General features: G+C 31.9%; 1 protein-coding gene across 1 annotated transcript; it reads left to right on the forward strand.

The window, feature by feature from the left end:
• The first annotated feature begins 1,318 nt into the window (after positions 1-1,318).
• Positions 1,319-8,387, forward strand: LOC134707340 (di-N-acetylchitobiase-like). Its single transcript, XM_063567017.1, has 7 exons — positions 1,319-1,506; positions 2,523-2,667; positions 3,760-3,971; positions 4,349-4,520; positions 6,162-6,259; positions 6,999-7,166; positions 8,107-8,387. Exons 1-7 carry the CDS (start codon positions 1,372-1,374, stop codon positions 8,281-8,283), a joined length of 1,107 nt encoding a protein of 368 aa, XP_063423087.1. The 5' UTR covers positions 1,319-1,371; the 3' UTR covers positions 8,284-8,387.
• The last annotated feature ends 7,306 nt before the right edge of the window (positions 8,388-15,693 follow it).

Below are 15,693 nucleotides of genomic sequence, written 5' to 3' on the forward strand. Positions count from 1 at the left end.
TTTTCTATACTAATATATTTCGTTGGAAACTTAACAGTAGCGGATCAAGGATTCCGGTGGTTGGAACCCCTCCTCTTTTATCAAGACAACGTTTTTTATTTATTCTAAAAAAAAATTGGAGGGAGTATTATCGCCACTTTTAAGCACCGCATTTAGGCATCGTGGCGGCCAGTTTTTATTGGTGGAGGAAGCCGGTGGGCCGGGAGAAAACAACCGACACCTTCGATAGTTTTTAAATGAGGACATATGGTTTTCACCCCTACCCCTACCCATATTATCCAGGGTTAAAATCCCTTTTGAATTACTGGATTCGCCCATGATTAGCATAGTAACAAAATACAAAACAATATATTTGTGTTAAGGTTTTCCCTATATTATATTTTTCCTAAGTCATCTTGATTCTAGTGCCGGAAGTTTTTTTGAAGAGGTTTGCTAAATACATTTAGATAAAATAGAATAGATAACTTCGACGATTATACCGGAAAGTAGAAAAAATAACTAACAATTATATAAAATATATACTGACTAATTTAGTTAATTCAAAATTAATTCGCTTTTTATAAGCTGCACATAAGATGTTTTGTAAATCATTTACTAAAGAGATTAACACAATATCAAGCCAATATACGGAGTGTACTGTTTAAGGGCATACGATACAGTTACAGGGAAGGCAATGACGTTGCTAACGTAATTTGTTATTTTCGCGACGTCAAACTGTGACATATCGGGAAAAGATGCATTTTTCGACTGATTTTTATCATTCAAACTTATTTAATTTGAAAACGAGTTCATGGACCCCTTTTTTTCAAAACGGCATTTGGTTTCATTTTGCAGGGAGATTATGTGACCCAAATTTTATAAAACTGTAAATAGAGGATTTTTTTTAATTGTGATAAACATTGTAGTAAAAAATTACGTTTTTTCCTCAATTCATGAACATTTGATAAATATGAGTCATTTCTGAATAAAAAATGCATATTTTTTAAAGATATTTATAAAATACAGAAATTACCGATTATTTAACAAAAAACAATTTGTTTTTATCTCTTATAACAAAAAAGTTATGTCTTTCTTTCGAAAAAGAAATTACGGCCACAAATCTGAATTTCGAGCAAATATACAAAATTTCGACCTCATTTTACACAAAAAGTAGCACATGAAGGTATATTTTTTATTACATATTTGATTTAATCAGATAAAAATAGCCTATATGCAAATTTTCATGAACTTGTAAATACAGGATCAAAACTGTATCGTATGCCCTTAAAATACATTGTACACTGTGGTATTAAACTGTACTGATTGTATAACCGGAAAATAATATTTGTGTGACATAATTTTTCTAATGACACCGGTACAAAGTGACAAACTATGAATACGGGTATGATCTACTGTGTACTTGTTACACTTTGTTTTGTACAGTTAGTGACGGTAATAAATGGAACAAGTTGCCCATGCAGTGATCCCGGTCTTTGTAAGCCGATACAGAATACATCACGTAAAGAGGTTTGTTAGTTTTACTTTCGATTTATCAATAGGGCGGTGATGGCCTATTTTCTACCAGTTTAAATGGAAACTTCACTTTATCTATACAAATTAACATAAATGCTCATGCCCTTTATATAATTTCTTGATAAATTAGTACATATTCTAATTTTAGAACACAACTATGTTAATGTTAAAAACGGTAAAGCTGTAATACGTTTCCCCCCCCCCCCCCCCCCCCCCGACTACTTTTCCAAACTTTCCAGCATAAAATATTAGTTGAGTTGTTTCCCTTTGTCTGTGTTATTTTTTATTTAATTTAACGTTCTGGTTTATTTTAGTACTATATCTTACTAGATTAACTCAGTGCTATTGTTTCCTTTTGCAGTGATCACTGTCACAAATGTTAAAATATGCCATGACTAAACAGACATTTCGTTTTTCAATTAGAACTATCATTGAAATAGTGTTCCTTTTCTCGCAGATTCAGGTGAAAAACACCTTTTTAATATATCTACTGTAGGCCTAAGTGCTTTCGTTTTGTCGATTATTATACTGGAAAGGTGACATGAGTCGTATTTTAACAAAATATTCGATCATGTTGATTACATGAATTTCAACCCTCCTAAGTCTCCATTTTTTTTTTTAATTTTCTAGTCAGGTCAAACTAAAAATAATGTCATTGTTACTCTCTGTGCTATTCCGTTGCTAAATACGCTTAATTTAGAAGTAAGAGCAAACACTGGTAGGATTGGAAGTCATACTATTATATTGTACAGATTGGGTGACGGGTGACAGGTCTTCCTGTGAACTTCAATGTACACTTCCTCGATTAAAAATAAGTATTGTGCAGCTTTATAATTATTTGTCGAGTACAAAGAAGAGTTCACATTCATATGTATGTTAACATGATTGTTCTAGTCCTCATATGCACGTAATATTTGTCACTGGACTTTAAAGACCAAGTTAATATCATCATTGTCATCTGTACCGGCAAATATCACGTCAATGCTAACAACTTGATTGTATTTTTTCAGATCTTTGTATTTTCGCTGAGTAATCACAGCGAGATCTGGTCAAAATATGATTGGTCAAAGATAACCACTGTAGTAATGACAGGATACATCAATCTGGATTTAATGTGCCACGCTCACAAAAATGGAGCCAGGGCCGTGATTATAGGTACGATTTAACAATTCATCTTTGATAGCAGTGAATTAATCTTCAACAAAATATACTCAAACAAAATAAAAGAAAGGATGTATATGGGTCATACATTTTGTAGGTAGACCAGACAGCACTCACACACCACAATACACCAAAAAGATCATCTACAGATCAACAAAGGGTATTCACCACAGTAATAGTGTCCATAGTATGCCATTTGTCGATTTTCATAAAGGGTTATAAATTCTAATTTATATATTTTATCCTGCAATTGGGTGTTCTACTATACAGATGCATCCCTACAGATATCGCTATGCTGTATCTTTATACTATACAGATATCGCCTAAAAGCTCCGCCCACAGCCGGACTGAGTATTGTATGAACCTGCGTGACCTCAGAATGTGTATTGCAGTCGCATTCCAATGACGTATCAATTGCGAATAAACGATTACTTTTATATGTTCTGTTTGTTGTCAAACATTTCTTTAGAGCAATAAGAGGCTCGAAACAGGTGTAATAGCTCGCTAAAAGCTCGCATACACCTTTTTTCTTAGCCTCGTACAAATACAGCTGATATTTAAAGACACTAAACAGTTATTGTCTATATCGATAACATAGCAATCACTTGTATCGCTTAATTTAGTTAGTACATTTTTTTTTATTGTAGTTGATGTCGACTTGGTTTTTTTTTTTCGTTTATTGTTTTGAGCATTTATCAAGCTGTTGGTTTATATCCATTGATATATGTTTCACATTTTGTCCTGGTAGACTCTTTTTATAAATTTCTATACGGTATTGGCTTCTTATTTTTGCAGTTTCACCCTCGTCCTTAGTTGTCTCATTGACAATCGTACCTCATCTTGATGTTATGTTGTCTGACAAATAGAAAGAATACAATATTAATTTGTAGTTTGATTTTAATGACAACCAAACAATTTAATAATAAGTCTGTGTTGAAAATCTGTAGTTTTTTTTTGTAACTTTTGTTTTTTGTGGCCACTATTATCTAATTTACTATCATATACACACGTATATTTTTTTTACAGAATTTTATGAGTCCTTTATGTTTGTGTGTCTCAATTGACGCCATTTGTTCTTACTTACAGCTAACTACCCAAAAGCAAATATGACAAATTCTACTGCTCGGGCAATATGGGTAGAAAAACAGTTACAATTGGTCAAGAACAACTATTTAGATGGTATCAACATTGACTTCGAGGATGCCATACTAAAAAATGAAACCGATATTCGTGATGCTTACGTTATGTTGGTTTTAGAAGTATACTCAGCGTTTAAAAAACTTAGTCCAGTTTATCAGGTAAAACTATTTCTTTAAATTTGTTGTAAATGACCAGAAAAAGACCTAGAACAAATGTTTATGAGACAGTTAAATAAACAAGTTATCACAAAAACATGATTTTGATCAATTTGTAATCTTCAACGAGAAAAAAAGAATAACAAAAATACCGTTCTCCAAGGACAAATGTGTCTGATTTCTATTCCGAAATACATAAGATCACACCCGGCTTTTTTGGCGGAGTTCATGTTGTTGAGTTGTGTACTATTGTATGTCTTCATCTTTTTTCATGTTATTCCATGGCGTTTTCAATATTTATTTACTTTAAGAGTTAGATATTTATATCCCTTCGATATCTTTCGGTCCTCTTCTTCAGTATAAATTAATTTCATTTTCAGGTAACAGTTGACGTTGCCTGGTCACCAGCTGGCGTAGATGGTCGTTACTATGACTATGTCAATATTGGTTTATTTGTTGATTTCTTGTTTGTAATGGCGTATGATGAGCAGAGTCAGATACGTGGTCCTTGTATTGCTGGGGCAAATTCACCTGTATACAATGCTGTGAAAGGTAAGCCAATCAAATCGTTATCTTGTGAATACATAAATAGGAATAAGCCCATCAAATCTTTATTTTGCTAATTATAACTTATTTGAAATAAGCCAGACACGTCGTTATGTTGTGAATAACTTAACATCGTTTTGAACTAAATGAGAATATACCCGGCAACTGCTATCATGTAAATAACCATATTGTATTAAGCTTGACAATTCGTTATCTTGTGAATGATTACATGGAAATAAAATTGACAAATCGTTATATTGTGAATAACTAAATGGGAATAAGCCCGACAAATTGTTATCTTGTGAATAACTAAATGGGAATAAGCCTGACAAATCGTTACCTTGTGAATAACTCAATGGGAATAAGCCCGACAAATTGTTATTTTGTGAATAACTAAATTGGAATAAGCTTCACACTTCGTTATCTTGTGAATAACTTTTAAAATTGGGAAATGGGAACTGCATTTAGAAAGGAGATTTTAGACACAAAACATGGAAAAATATAAAAAAGAAGACTTTTTCCCGTTTTTAGCTCACCTGGCCCAAAGGGCCAAATGATCTTTTCCCATTACTTGGCGTCCGGCGTCCGTCCTCGTCCGTCGTCGTCGTCGTTACTTTTACAAAAATCTTCTCCTCTGAAACTGCTGGGCCGAATTTAACCAAACTTGGCAACAATCATCATTGGGGTATCTAGTTTAAAAAATTGTGTGCGGTGACCCGCCAAAATAACCAAGATGACCGCCATGGCTAAAAATAGAACATAGGGGGTAAAATATATATTTTGGCTTATAACTCTGAAACAAAAGCATTTAGAGCAAATCTGACATGTGTTTAAATTGTTTATCAAGTCAATATCTATCTGCCCTGCAATTTTCAGATAAATTGGACTGGTTGTTGGGTTGCTGACCCCCATCCCCACAATTGGAAATTTTAAAAGAAATTTTGCCATTTTTGGCTATTATCTTGAATACTTTTATTGATAGAGATTAACTGTAAACAGCAATAATGTTTAGCAAAGTAAGATCTACAAAGTCAACACGACCAAATGGTTAGTTGACCCCTTAAGGAGATTTTGCCCTTTATAGTCAATTTTTAACAATTTTCATTAATTTGGTAATTTTTTGTAAATGTTAACAAAACATTTTCCTCTTTACTAAAAGGGCCAACTTTATTCTAGATAAGAGAAAATTTTAAGTAGCAAGAATGTTCAGTAAAGTAAGATCTACAAACACATCACCATCTCCAAAATACAATTTTGTCATGAATCCATCTATGTAATTTGTTTTATTTGCACATAGACCAAGGTGAGCGACACAGGCTTTATAGCTTCTAGTTTGTTTGTAAAGAAGCAAACGACTGGCACTGTGATTTTTCAGAGGGGGGGGGGAGTTTTTGAACAGTCAGCATGAACGGTTGTCGTATCTAGGTCAAATATGTCAATTTCGGAATGCAACACATAACAGTCATAATAAATGATTCATTATTCTGCCGTAGTCAATATACACATGTGCAAAAAAGAATTATTGGATTTAGAGCATAGGTTTATTCATAAAGCGAAAGAAGCACGTCATATTAGAATAACTTCTTATTCATCTTTTCGGTTTATAATGTTTTAAAGTCTGTACATGTGTTGGTATACTAATTATAGGTATAAAAGCTTACCATCAGCTAGGAATATCACCTGACAAACTAGTATTAGGTGTACCATGGTATGGATACATGTATACATGTCTCAATCTAACTAATGTGAGTACTTTAGCATTTGATTTTTTTAAAAGCGATTTAGCGTCACGAGAATTCTTATTTTTAACACTTTTAAGGCAAACAATAAAAAACATTAACCCTGCTCTGATGTTGAAAACATCATGTCAGCTCCATTATTGATTCTTTTCCTGCCTGGTAGCTTATATACAACATTGCAATATGCTGAAGACGAAAGCTTTATTATACAATGTATAATAACCATGATGATTTAAATACAAGTTATTTTATTTCAAATAGAGGACCAGATATGGGCATAATCAGCACAAGGATTTTTTATATTTAGTAATTACAATACAGATAAAACAAAAGAACAACATGCATAAAATATAATGCAAGTTAATAATGAAGCCATATATATCATATTAATGTTTAGTATTTGTTCACCAATCCATGATCCAGAAGCACCATCACATTCATTACGGAATAAGCTCCTTGTCGTGGCTGATGCATAGAAAAATAGTATAGCTGGTTAAGTAGTCATCAAATGAGGGCAAGTGTTTTAAGGGCACTTAAACAAATATGAGATATGAATAAAGAGTTCGTTGAAATTACAAAATATCAACCAAAGAAACTCAGTGTAATGTTTCCTTTGGAGTGTGTTACATTTTAAAATTTAAGATTTAGCTAGAATAAAATTATCATATTCCCGAGGAATCGGCTAAATGTAGAACAATTTGACATTAGTTTTCACTAAATGAAAATATATGTTATTTACATTTAGGATGACGTCTGCTTCATAAAACATGTGCCATTCAGGGGAGTTAACTGTAGTGATGCCGCCGGAACACAAATAAATTACTCCAGTATGAAGATTTATCTACCTCATTCACCTGACGGAGTCAAATGGAATAATATTACAGAAACACCTTATTTCAACTTTAAAGTATATGTAAGATAAACCTTAAGAAGAATTTTGCAATAAAGATATTGACTGAAGTTTTATATGTATGATATTTTTATTTTCGTTGTGTAGGATATTGACTCAAGTTGTATTATGTATGGTATTTTTATTTTCGTTGTGTAGGATATTGACTCAAGTTTTATATGTATGGTATTTTTATTTTCGTTGTGTAGGATATTGACTCAAGTTGTATATGTATGGTATTTTTATTTTCGTTGTGTAGGATATTGACTCAAGTTGTATATGTATGGTATTTTTATTTTCGTTGTGTAGGATATTGACTCAAGTTTTATATGTATGGTATTTTTATTTTCGTTGTGTAGGATATTGACTCAAGTTTTATATGTATGGTATTTTTATTTTCGTTGTGTAGGATATTGACTCAAGTTTTATATCATGTATTGTATTTTTATTTTCGTTGTGTAGGATATTGACTCAAGTTGTATATGTATGGTATTTTTATTTTCGTTGTGTAGGATATTGACTCAAGTTTTATATGTATGGTATTTTTATTTTCGTTGTGTAGGATATTGACTCAAGTTGTATATGTATGGTATTTTTAATTCCGTTGTGTAGGTGATGACCAATGCAACAACTTTCTTGATTTTTTAGCCTAAAAACGGAACTTGACATAAAACCGGAGATACATTAATGTATTTTTTTGTCAGGAAATCAGTATTATTATGAATTGTTTTATGCAACGATATTGAATATAACACATCAGTGAAGTTAATGTAAGATATGTCTGATACACAGGTACATTGAAGTGGATTGCAGAGGGGAGAGGAACTTCTGAAAGTATCAAGAAAATAAAACCCATCAACCACAGTTTATGTAACAGATGTTTGATTTTAAATATATTAAATCTAGTACACAAACACATACATGTTGATGAAACAAATCTTTATGTCTGTTCTTTTTATTACAGAATTCAACATACCAAGTCCAGTTTGATAATCCAGCCAGTCTTACGATAAAATTCCAAACAATACAGAATTTAGGAGTACGAGGTTTTGGTATGTGGAATGCGGATGCAGTTAACTATATGGACAACTCTACAGTCGGAATTAAAGAACGGACGGAAATGTGGGGAGCTTTTCCGTAATTTTGATATTTGAGATATTCGGAAATGAATAAAAATTGTTATAATATTATGTTAAATTTTCATATTATATTTTTTCACAAATAAAAGTGTAATATTTTTCGTTATTAGTGTTAACATTATTATTTATGAGGAAGTTTTCAACGGCAATACAAATTTAAAAATTTTATGTGAATTTTTTCTATAGTACTGGACAGGATAAAACCTAACTCATCCCAAGAATTTCTTTATTTGAAAAAAAGATAAATTCTACACATTTTTTTGAAAAGTGCAAGTTTAACAAAGACTAATAGGGGAAAATCAATGGTGGTATTACACCTGTAACTCTTGTTAACATAATTATATTAACAATTTTAACACTACCGAATTGTTGCGCCTGTTCCAAATCAGGAACATATGGCTTTTCCTAGTCTCGTATTTTTTTTAATTTTGGCAGTTCATTTGTGCGTTTCATAGTTGTGTGACGTAAATTTTTGCTGAAGCCCGCCTCTGTGTGATGGATTTTCTTGATGTCTTGAAGATCCATTGGTGGCCTTCGACTGCTTTTTGCACTGTGGTGGGGTTGTTGTATCTTTGACACATTCCGGGCCCTTTTCCATTCTCAACGCTATGCATGATTTCAAAAAGATGCAAATCTGAAGTTCTAACAAAAGATGTTTTTTTCAGCAAAAAAATATCCGATTTCAAGGGTATAATCCCCACCCGCCCTTTTTTGTATATTGGCAGTGGATTTTTTGCAGGCACCGGCAAGTTATCAAATATGCCATTTTGCCCGCTCTGTATATTTTTACTGATGTGAATTTAATATTTAAACATTTCTTTATATACTATCTATAAATTTTACTATTGCTGTAGTTTATGTAATTCTTGATCATTCTTATTTTCCACGTCTTCGTTAAAGTTATATTGGGGTATATTCCACACGTAAAAGTTACAATTAATTCGCTATTGAAAATCAATTGGCCAACTGTAATTAGATGCGAAATATGTTTTCAAACGAATTGATCTACACTTGCAGATATATACATCTGTATTTATCAACTGTTGTCTCGGTCTAGTAAAAAAAATCCCTGAATATCATATTTTGTTAAATATGAAGAAATATAAATTATCAAGTCAATATTTTCTGATAAATTATTTTTTAGAATACATATAACTTTAAGCATCGGGATTTTCGATATAGAAAACACCGTATTTTCTATATGTAGAATTAAATGAAATATTTGTAAATGCAAAATCATTCATAAAATTGAGAATGGAAATGGGGAATGTGTCAAAGAGACAACAAATCGACCATATAAAAAACAATAATAACAGCAGAAGGTCACCAACAGGTCTACAATGTAGCGAGAAATTCCCGCACCCGGAGGCGTCCTTCAGCTGGCCCCGAAACAAATATATACTAGTTCAGTGATAATGAACGCCATACTAATTTCCAAATTGTACACGAGAAACTTAAATTAAAAAAACCAAGACTAACAAAGGCCAGAGGCTCCTGACTTTGGGACAGGCGCAAAAATGCGGCGAGGTTAAACATGTTTATGCCTGAGAACTCAACCCTCCCCCTATACCTCTAGCCAATGTAGAAAAGTAAATGCATAACAATACGCACATTTAATATTCAATTCAAGAGAAGTCCGAGTCTGATGTCAGAAGATGTAACCAAATAAATAAACAAAATGACAATAATACATGAATAACAACAGACTACTAGCAGTTAACTGACATGCCAGCTCCAGACTTCAGTTAAACTGATTGAAATATTATGATTTCATCATATGAATATCAGGCACAATCCTTCCCGTTAGGGGTTTAGTATCATACCATCATAACATATATGAGAAGAACATAACCCGTGTCATGCCAACAACTGGTTTTTGAATAAATGTGTTTAGTTCCGATGCAAAGACCCTATAAGTGAATCAATATTAACGCCAAAATAAGCAATCTTTAATGACCTGACAACAGTATCGTAACTATATTTCTCCTTGATAAGTCTATTTTAAGTTTTTTTTAGTTTCTGTGGTGAATACTGACATTTTTGTGCTTTATAAAGAATATTTCCATAAAAAAATTGGATGTGAAATACCTGAACGTATAAGAAGTCTGCATGTTGAGCTATATTTACGAATAATGTCCTTATACCGATGATAAAATTTAGTAAATGTTTTACTAGTTTGTGATATCGAAAACCCTGGTGTAATAATTTTTCAGTTATACATAAATTTTAGTATTTAGCTTTCCGTTAGTGATATAGATATCAAGATCGAGGAAAGGGCAGTGGTCATTGTTAGAATTTGCTTTATTTAAAGTAAGTTCAACAGGATAAATTTCTTTAGTATACACACTGAAGTCGTCATTATTGAAAGTCAAAATATCATCCAAATATCATACATATTTTCCATTTAAATATATGTTTTTAATTTCATAGACTTCACCTGAACAATGGTATCTTTGTCCATTCTTTATAAATAATGTGTGTGCAAAAGTATTGAACTCTTATATAAAATTGTTTCAATAGTTTCTCCTAAGATCACATCAATTCGTTATTTGATCATTACATCTGTTAAAACATCCTAAAAACCAAAATAAAACAAAAAGTTGTATTAATTGTGAATTAATTAAAGATAATTAAACCAAAGCCCTTCTGTTTTTCTTTTGTTATTTGCAGAATGAATATTAATTTAAATAAGAAAAAACAAAGTTATAATCCTCGGAGACATATAGTATCGGATACAAATGCGGGCCGCTTTTTCCGGCTAAGAACGATGCGGGTACTTATCACAGTTAGATCAATGGTTCTTTTATAATCATAATAGTTATTGAGACAGTCATCACCAATTATTTGTTATTTGTAATAATTTTAACCAGATTTTCCTCGCCTTTGAATTATGTTTTCTTTTTATATAAGGATGTTTAAATTGTATTGGCTGGCCTTAGGCTACAACGGAGATGATACAATATCAGAATGCGGGTGTCACACTCGGCCATATGTCCTGACTATTGTTAAAACCCAATGAATAAAAAATAACAGTGCTCTGTTTTGAACCATGATAAAGTGTTAAATTGGGAGAAAGAGATGAGACTTTGATTGAAAGGGTTGTCTCGTGCCGCGATCACTGATCTATAACGACTGGTCACATTACCTTTAATCTTATTTTTACATGAATTTGAATTTATACAATGAATATAAAATTCACCTTATCGGTTCATGTTGACAAAACTTTATAAAAAGTTAATGGGATGCAATTACACTAGTGAAGATAGCTATTTTTATCAAAAAACAGTTAATTGAATTTTAAAACTGGTCTTTTGATCATTAAAACTTTTAGGTTTTCTCTGTGAATGATATTCTTAACTGTGGTTAAAATCAATTTTGACAACCGAAGATAAAAACGATGGTATAAAGAGATCTAGATTGCTTCACTTTTTCCAAACTTATGGCCTCTTTTGGGATAATTTATAAGATAGAAAATGTTAAAAACACATATCACAGTCATATGAAACCTCATATTATAAAAAAAAAATGATGCATATGGTTTTTATAACTAAATGGATAGTTGTCATTATTAAACTCTTGAACACAACTTTTTTTCTGAAGAAAACTCCTTTATTTGTCCACATTTAGAAGAAGTTTACTTTTTTTTAATTGCTGGCTTCCAGGAAGTCATTCGTCGACATATTTTCAGTATGCAAGAGACCTTAGCGTGAGCCTTTTCGTAAAAATCCGGTGATCGCAATACGCATTAATCTGTGTTTAAAATAAACTATTTTCTGATTGAACATGTTATACATGTGCTCAATATCCATGCTTCTTTGTTGATTGTTTACTATAAGGTGACAATCGGTAAACTACGACTTCAAAACACGGTTAATTAGCAGCCGTATTTTTATCATAAAAACAGAAAGAAGAAATAAATTGACGAATATTTGATGTTTGCGTAAAAAAATATTAAATAGTGCACAAAACTAAGTTGATGATATGTACGTGCATTCATTCAATAATTGGATAAAACAAATTTTTCACTAGTCACTCGTTTCATATGCCTTTTACTTTTTAAGCAATATGAAAACGAAAAATTGGAACTTTATTGGAAACTTTAAAATATTATAAATCTGAGCAATTACAGCAGTTATATGTATTTTATATTTAATCCTTTATTTTTTTTGGACTTTTTTTTTTAATATTTTATCGCAATTTGATGATCTTTGATAAACATAAAAATACAGGCCCGTAGTCTTGTTTATCGAAGGTGTCCTATCGGTACACATGCCTTATATTAGCTTTGTATCTACCGTTCCCGTTTAACTTGAACGGTAGAAGTAATGTCCTTTAATTATCATTTTAAAAAAGTTTTTAGAGAGAGGGGGAATTACTTAGGTACCACTTGAACAAATCTGCTCAGATACTCGAAAATTAGACAATGACGTCACCGACACTGCAGCAACGTCAATTTATCAATGATATGCACGATACTCCACGTACACAACCGAACAAACACGGCAACGTTACAAAACCGTAACTACTTCGTGTAATTTTATATTCTATATTCCACAAAACGCATATTGTAAAGACGAATGGTACATATAAAAAGAGTAGCAATGGAATTAAATAGATACTAAAATTGAGAATGGAAATGGGGAATGTGTCAAAGAGACAACAATCCGACCAAAGAAAAAAAACAACAGCTGAAGGTCACCAACAGGTCTTCAATGAAGCGAGAAATTCCCGCACCCGGAGGCGTCCTTCAGCTGGCCCCGAAACAAATATATACTAGTTCAGTGATAATGAACGCCATACTAATTCCAAATTGTACACAAGAAACTAAAATTAAAATAATACAAGACTAACAAAGGCCAGAGGCTCCTGACTTGGGACAGGCGCAAAAATGCGGCGGGGTTCAACATGTTTGTGAGATCTCAACCCTCCCCCTATACCTCTAGTCAATTTAGAAAAGTAAACGCATAACAATACGCACATTAAAATTCAGTTCAAGAAAAGTCCGAGTCTGATGTCAGAAGATGTAACCAAAGAAAATAAACAAAATGACAATAATACATAAAAAAAACAACAGACTACTAGCAGTTAACTGACATGCCAGCTCCAGACTTTAATTAAACTGACCGAAAGATTATGATTTCATCATATGAACATCAGGCACAATCCTTCCCGTTAGGGGTTTAGTATCATACCATTACAACATATATGAGAAGAACATAACCCGTGTCATGCCAACAACTGTTTTTTTAATAAATGTGTTTAGTTCCGATGCAAAGACCCTATAAGTGAATCAATATTAACGCCAAAATATGCAATCTTAAATGATCTGACAACAGTATCGTAATCTATCCCTTCTTAATAAATCTATTCAAAGGTTTTGTTAGTTTCTGAGGTGAATAATGACACCTTTGTGCTTTATAAAGAATATTTCCATAAAAAATTGGATATGAAATACCTGAACGTATAAGGAGTCTGTATGTTGAGCTATATTTACGAACAATGTCCTTGTACCGATGATAAAATCTAGTAAATGCTTTGACTAGTTTGTGATATCGAAAACCCTGGTATAATAATTTTTCTGTAATACATAAATTTCTCTCGTTAAAATCTAAAACATTGTTACATACACGAGCGAATCGTACAAGTTGAGATATATAAACACCGTAAGATGGTGACAAGGGGACGTCACCATCTAAAAATTGATAATTAACGATAGGAAATGAAAAATCATCTCTTTTATCATAAATTTTAGTATTCAGTTTTCCGTTAGTGATATAGATATCAAGATCGAGGAAAGGGCAGTGGTCATTGTTACTATTAGCTTTATTTAAAGTAAGTTCAACAGGATAAATTTCTTTAATATACATACTGAAGTCGTCATTATTTAGAGCCAAAATAGCATCCAAATATGTAAAAGTATTATTAAATTTGTTTATCAGATGTTGTATCGATGGGTCTTTGCTTATTTTTGTCATAAATTGTAACTCATAATAAACAAATACAAAAACAGGTCCGCAATAAGTGGTGCACAGTTAGTCCCCATTGGAATTCCGATAATCTGACGATATATACGGAATCCCCAAAGCGAACAAAAATGTTATCTAGTAAAATTCAAGGGTATATATAGTATCAAAGCATGTCCAATTGACATAGTTTTTTGTTTATTGCTACTAAAAAATGACCTAAAAGAGTTTGAACATATATTTTCACATTCTGACTTTTTAAATGCCCATTTAATTAGGTCAAATCCTTGATTAGGTGTGTGAATTTTTTCTTAATGAGAATGTACTGGTATGGATAGTAAACCCCATATTGACAGAAACAAGTGCCTGTGTATCTCCCTGACCGATATCCGGTAAAAGATGTGAATTAAGTATATTAAGTTATTAATGCACTCATAAAATTGTCTACGAACAGGCTTTTCCTGAATCTAACAACATAATAATTTTATGTTATGCTATGTTCTAAGACGATCTTCTAAGACACGTCTTTGTTCTTATAAAGAAACTTTTGACGACAAGGGCCCCGACTTTCGATGACAAGTGCCCCAAATTTCATTTGTGCCACAAAGTCAATATTTGTCTTATTCTTTTTCTTTATTTGCTGATTTTCTCTTTAGTGTATTTTTGTTTCTATTACTCTTTATTCTTTATATTTCAACCGGACCTTCTGTTAGATTACTTCGAGGTGAACATGTGAGAATTACAAATAACCATAATTATTTCTACTATTTTACCCCCTGAGATTTTTAAACGGTTAGAAAATACCAATTCCAGACTGAAGTTGAAATTTTTTTAATAATACTTTTCTATGTATTATTGACTGAACAACTTCATATAGGTATATATAAAAACAACTTCATATAGGTATATATAAAAAAAAATATGTATGTTATTCGACTGTAGTTGCAAAATATTTGCGTCACATTCTGCTGCTAAACAAACAAAATCAATCAGTCAATAAATAAATCTTAAATAAATTTTGAAACTTTTATATACAGACTTTTTCTATCGATTTCACTAAAAAAAAAATAGTATATATTCCCCTTATTAATTACAATGCTCCATCCAAGTCACAATTTATAAAAGTAAACCATTATTAATTCTGGGGCCGGTTTCACGAAGCTATCCTAAGACATGTCATAAGATATATCTTAGGACATGTCTTATGATCCTCTTATGACTATCCTAGGATGTATCTCAGACCTCGTCTCGAAGCTGTCTTAGGATGATCTTAGCTAAGACATCCTAAACCTGTCGCAAGTTCTTTAAATTTTCAAATATAAACATGATTTACGGGGAAAAAATCATGTAAATGTAGTTTGTCTTACCATAAATTATTCTAAACGTATTGATTAATATAAAGACATAATTTGCAAAATAAATATAAAAAAATAAAATTAATTTATATCT

Source organism: Mytilus trossulus, chromosome 2 (genome assembly GCF_036588685.1).
Source record: "Mytilus trossulus isolate FHL-02 chromosome 2, PNRI_Mtr1.1.1.hap1, whole genome shotgun sequence".
NCBI lineage: Eukaryota > Metazoa > Mollusca > Bivalvia > Mytilida > Mytilidae > Mytilus > Mytilus trossulus.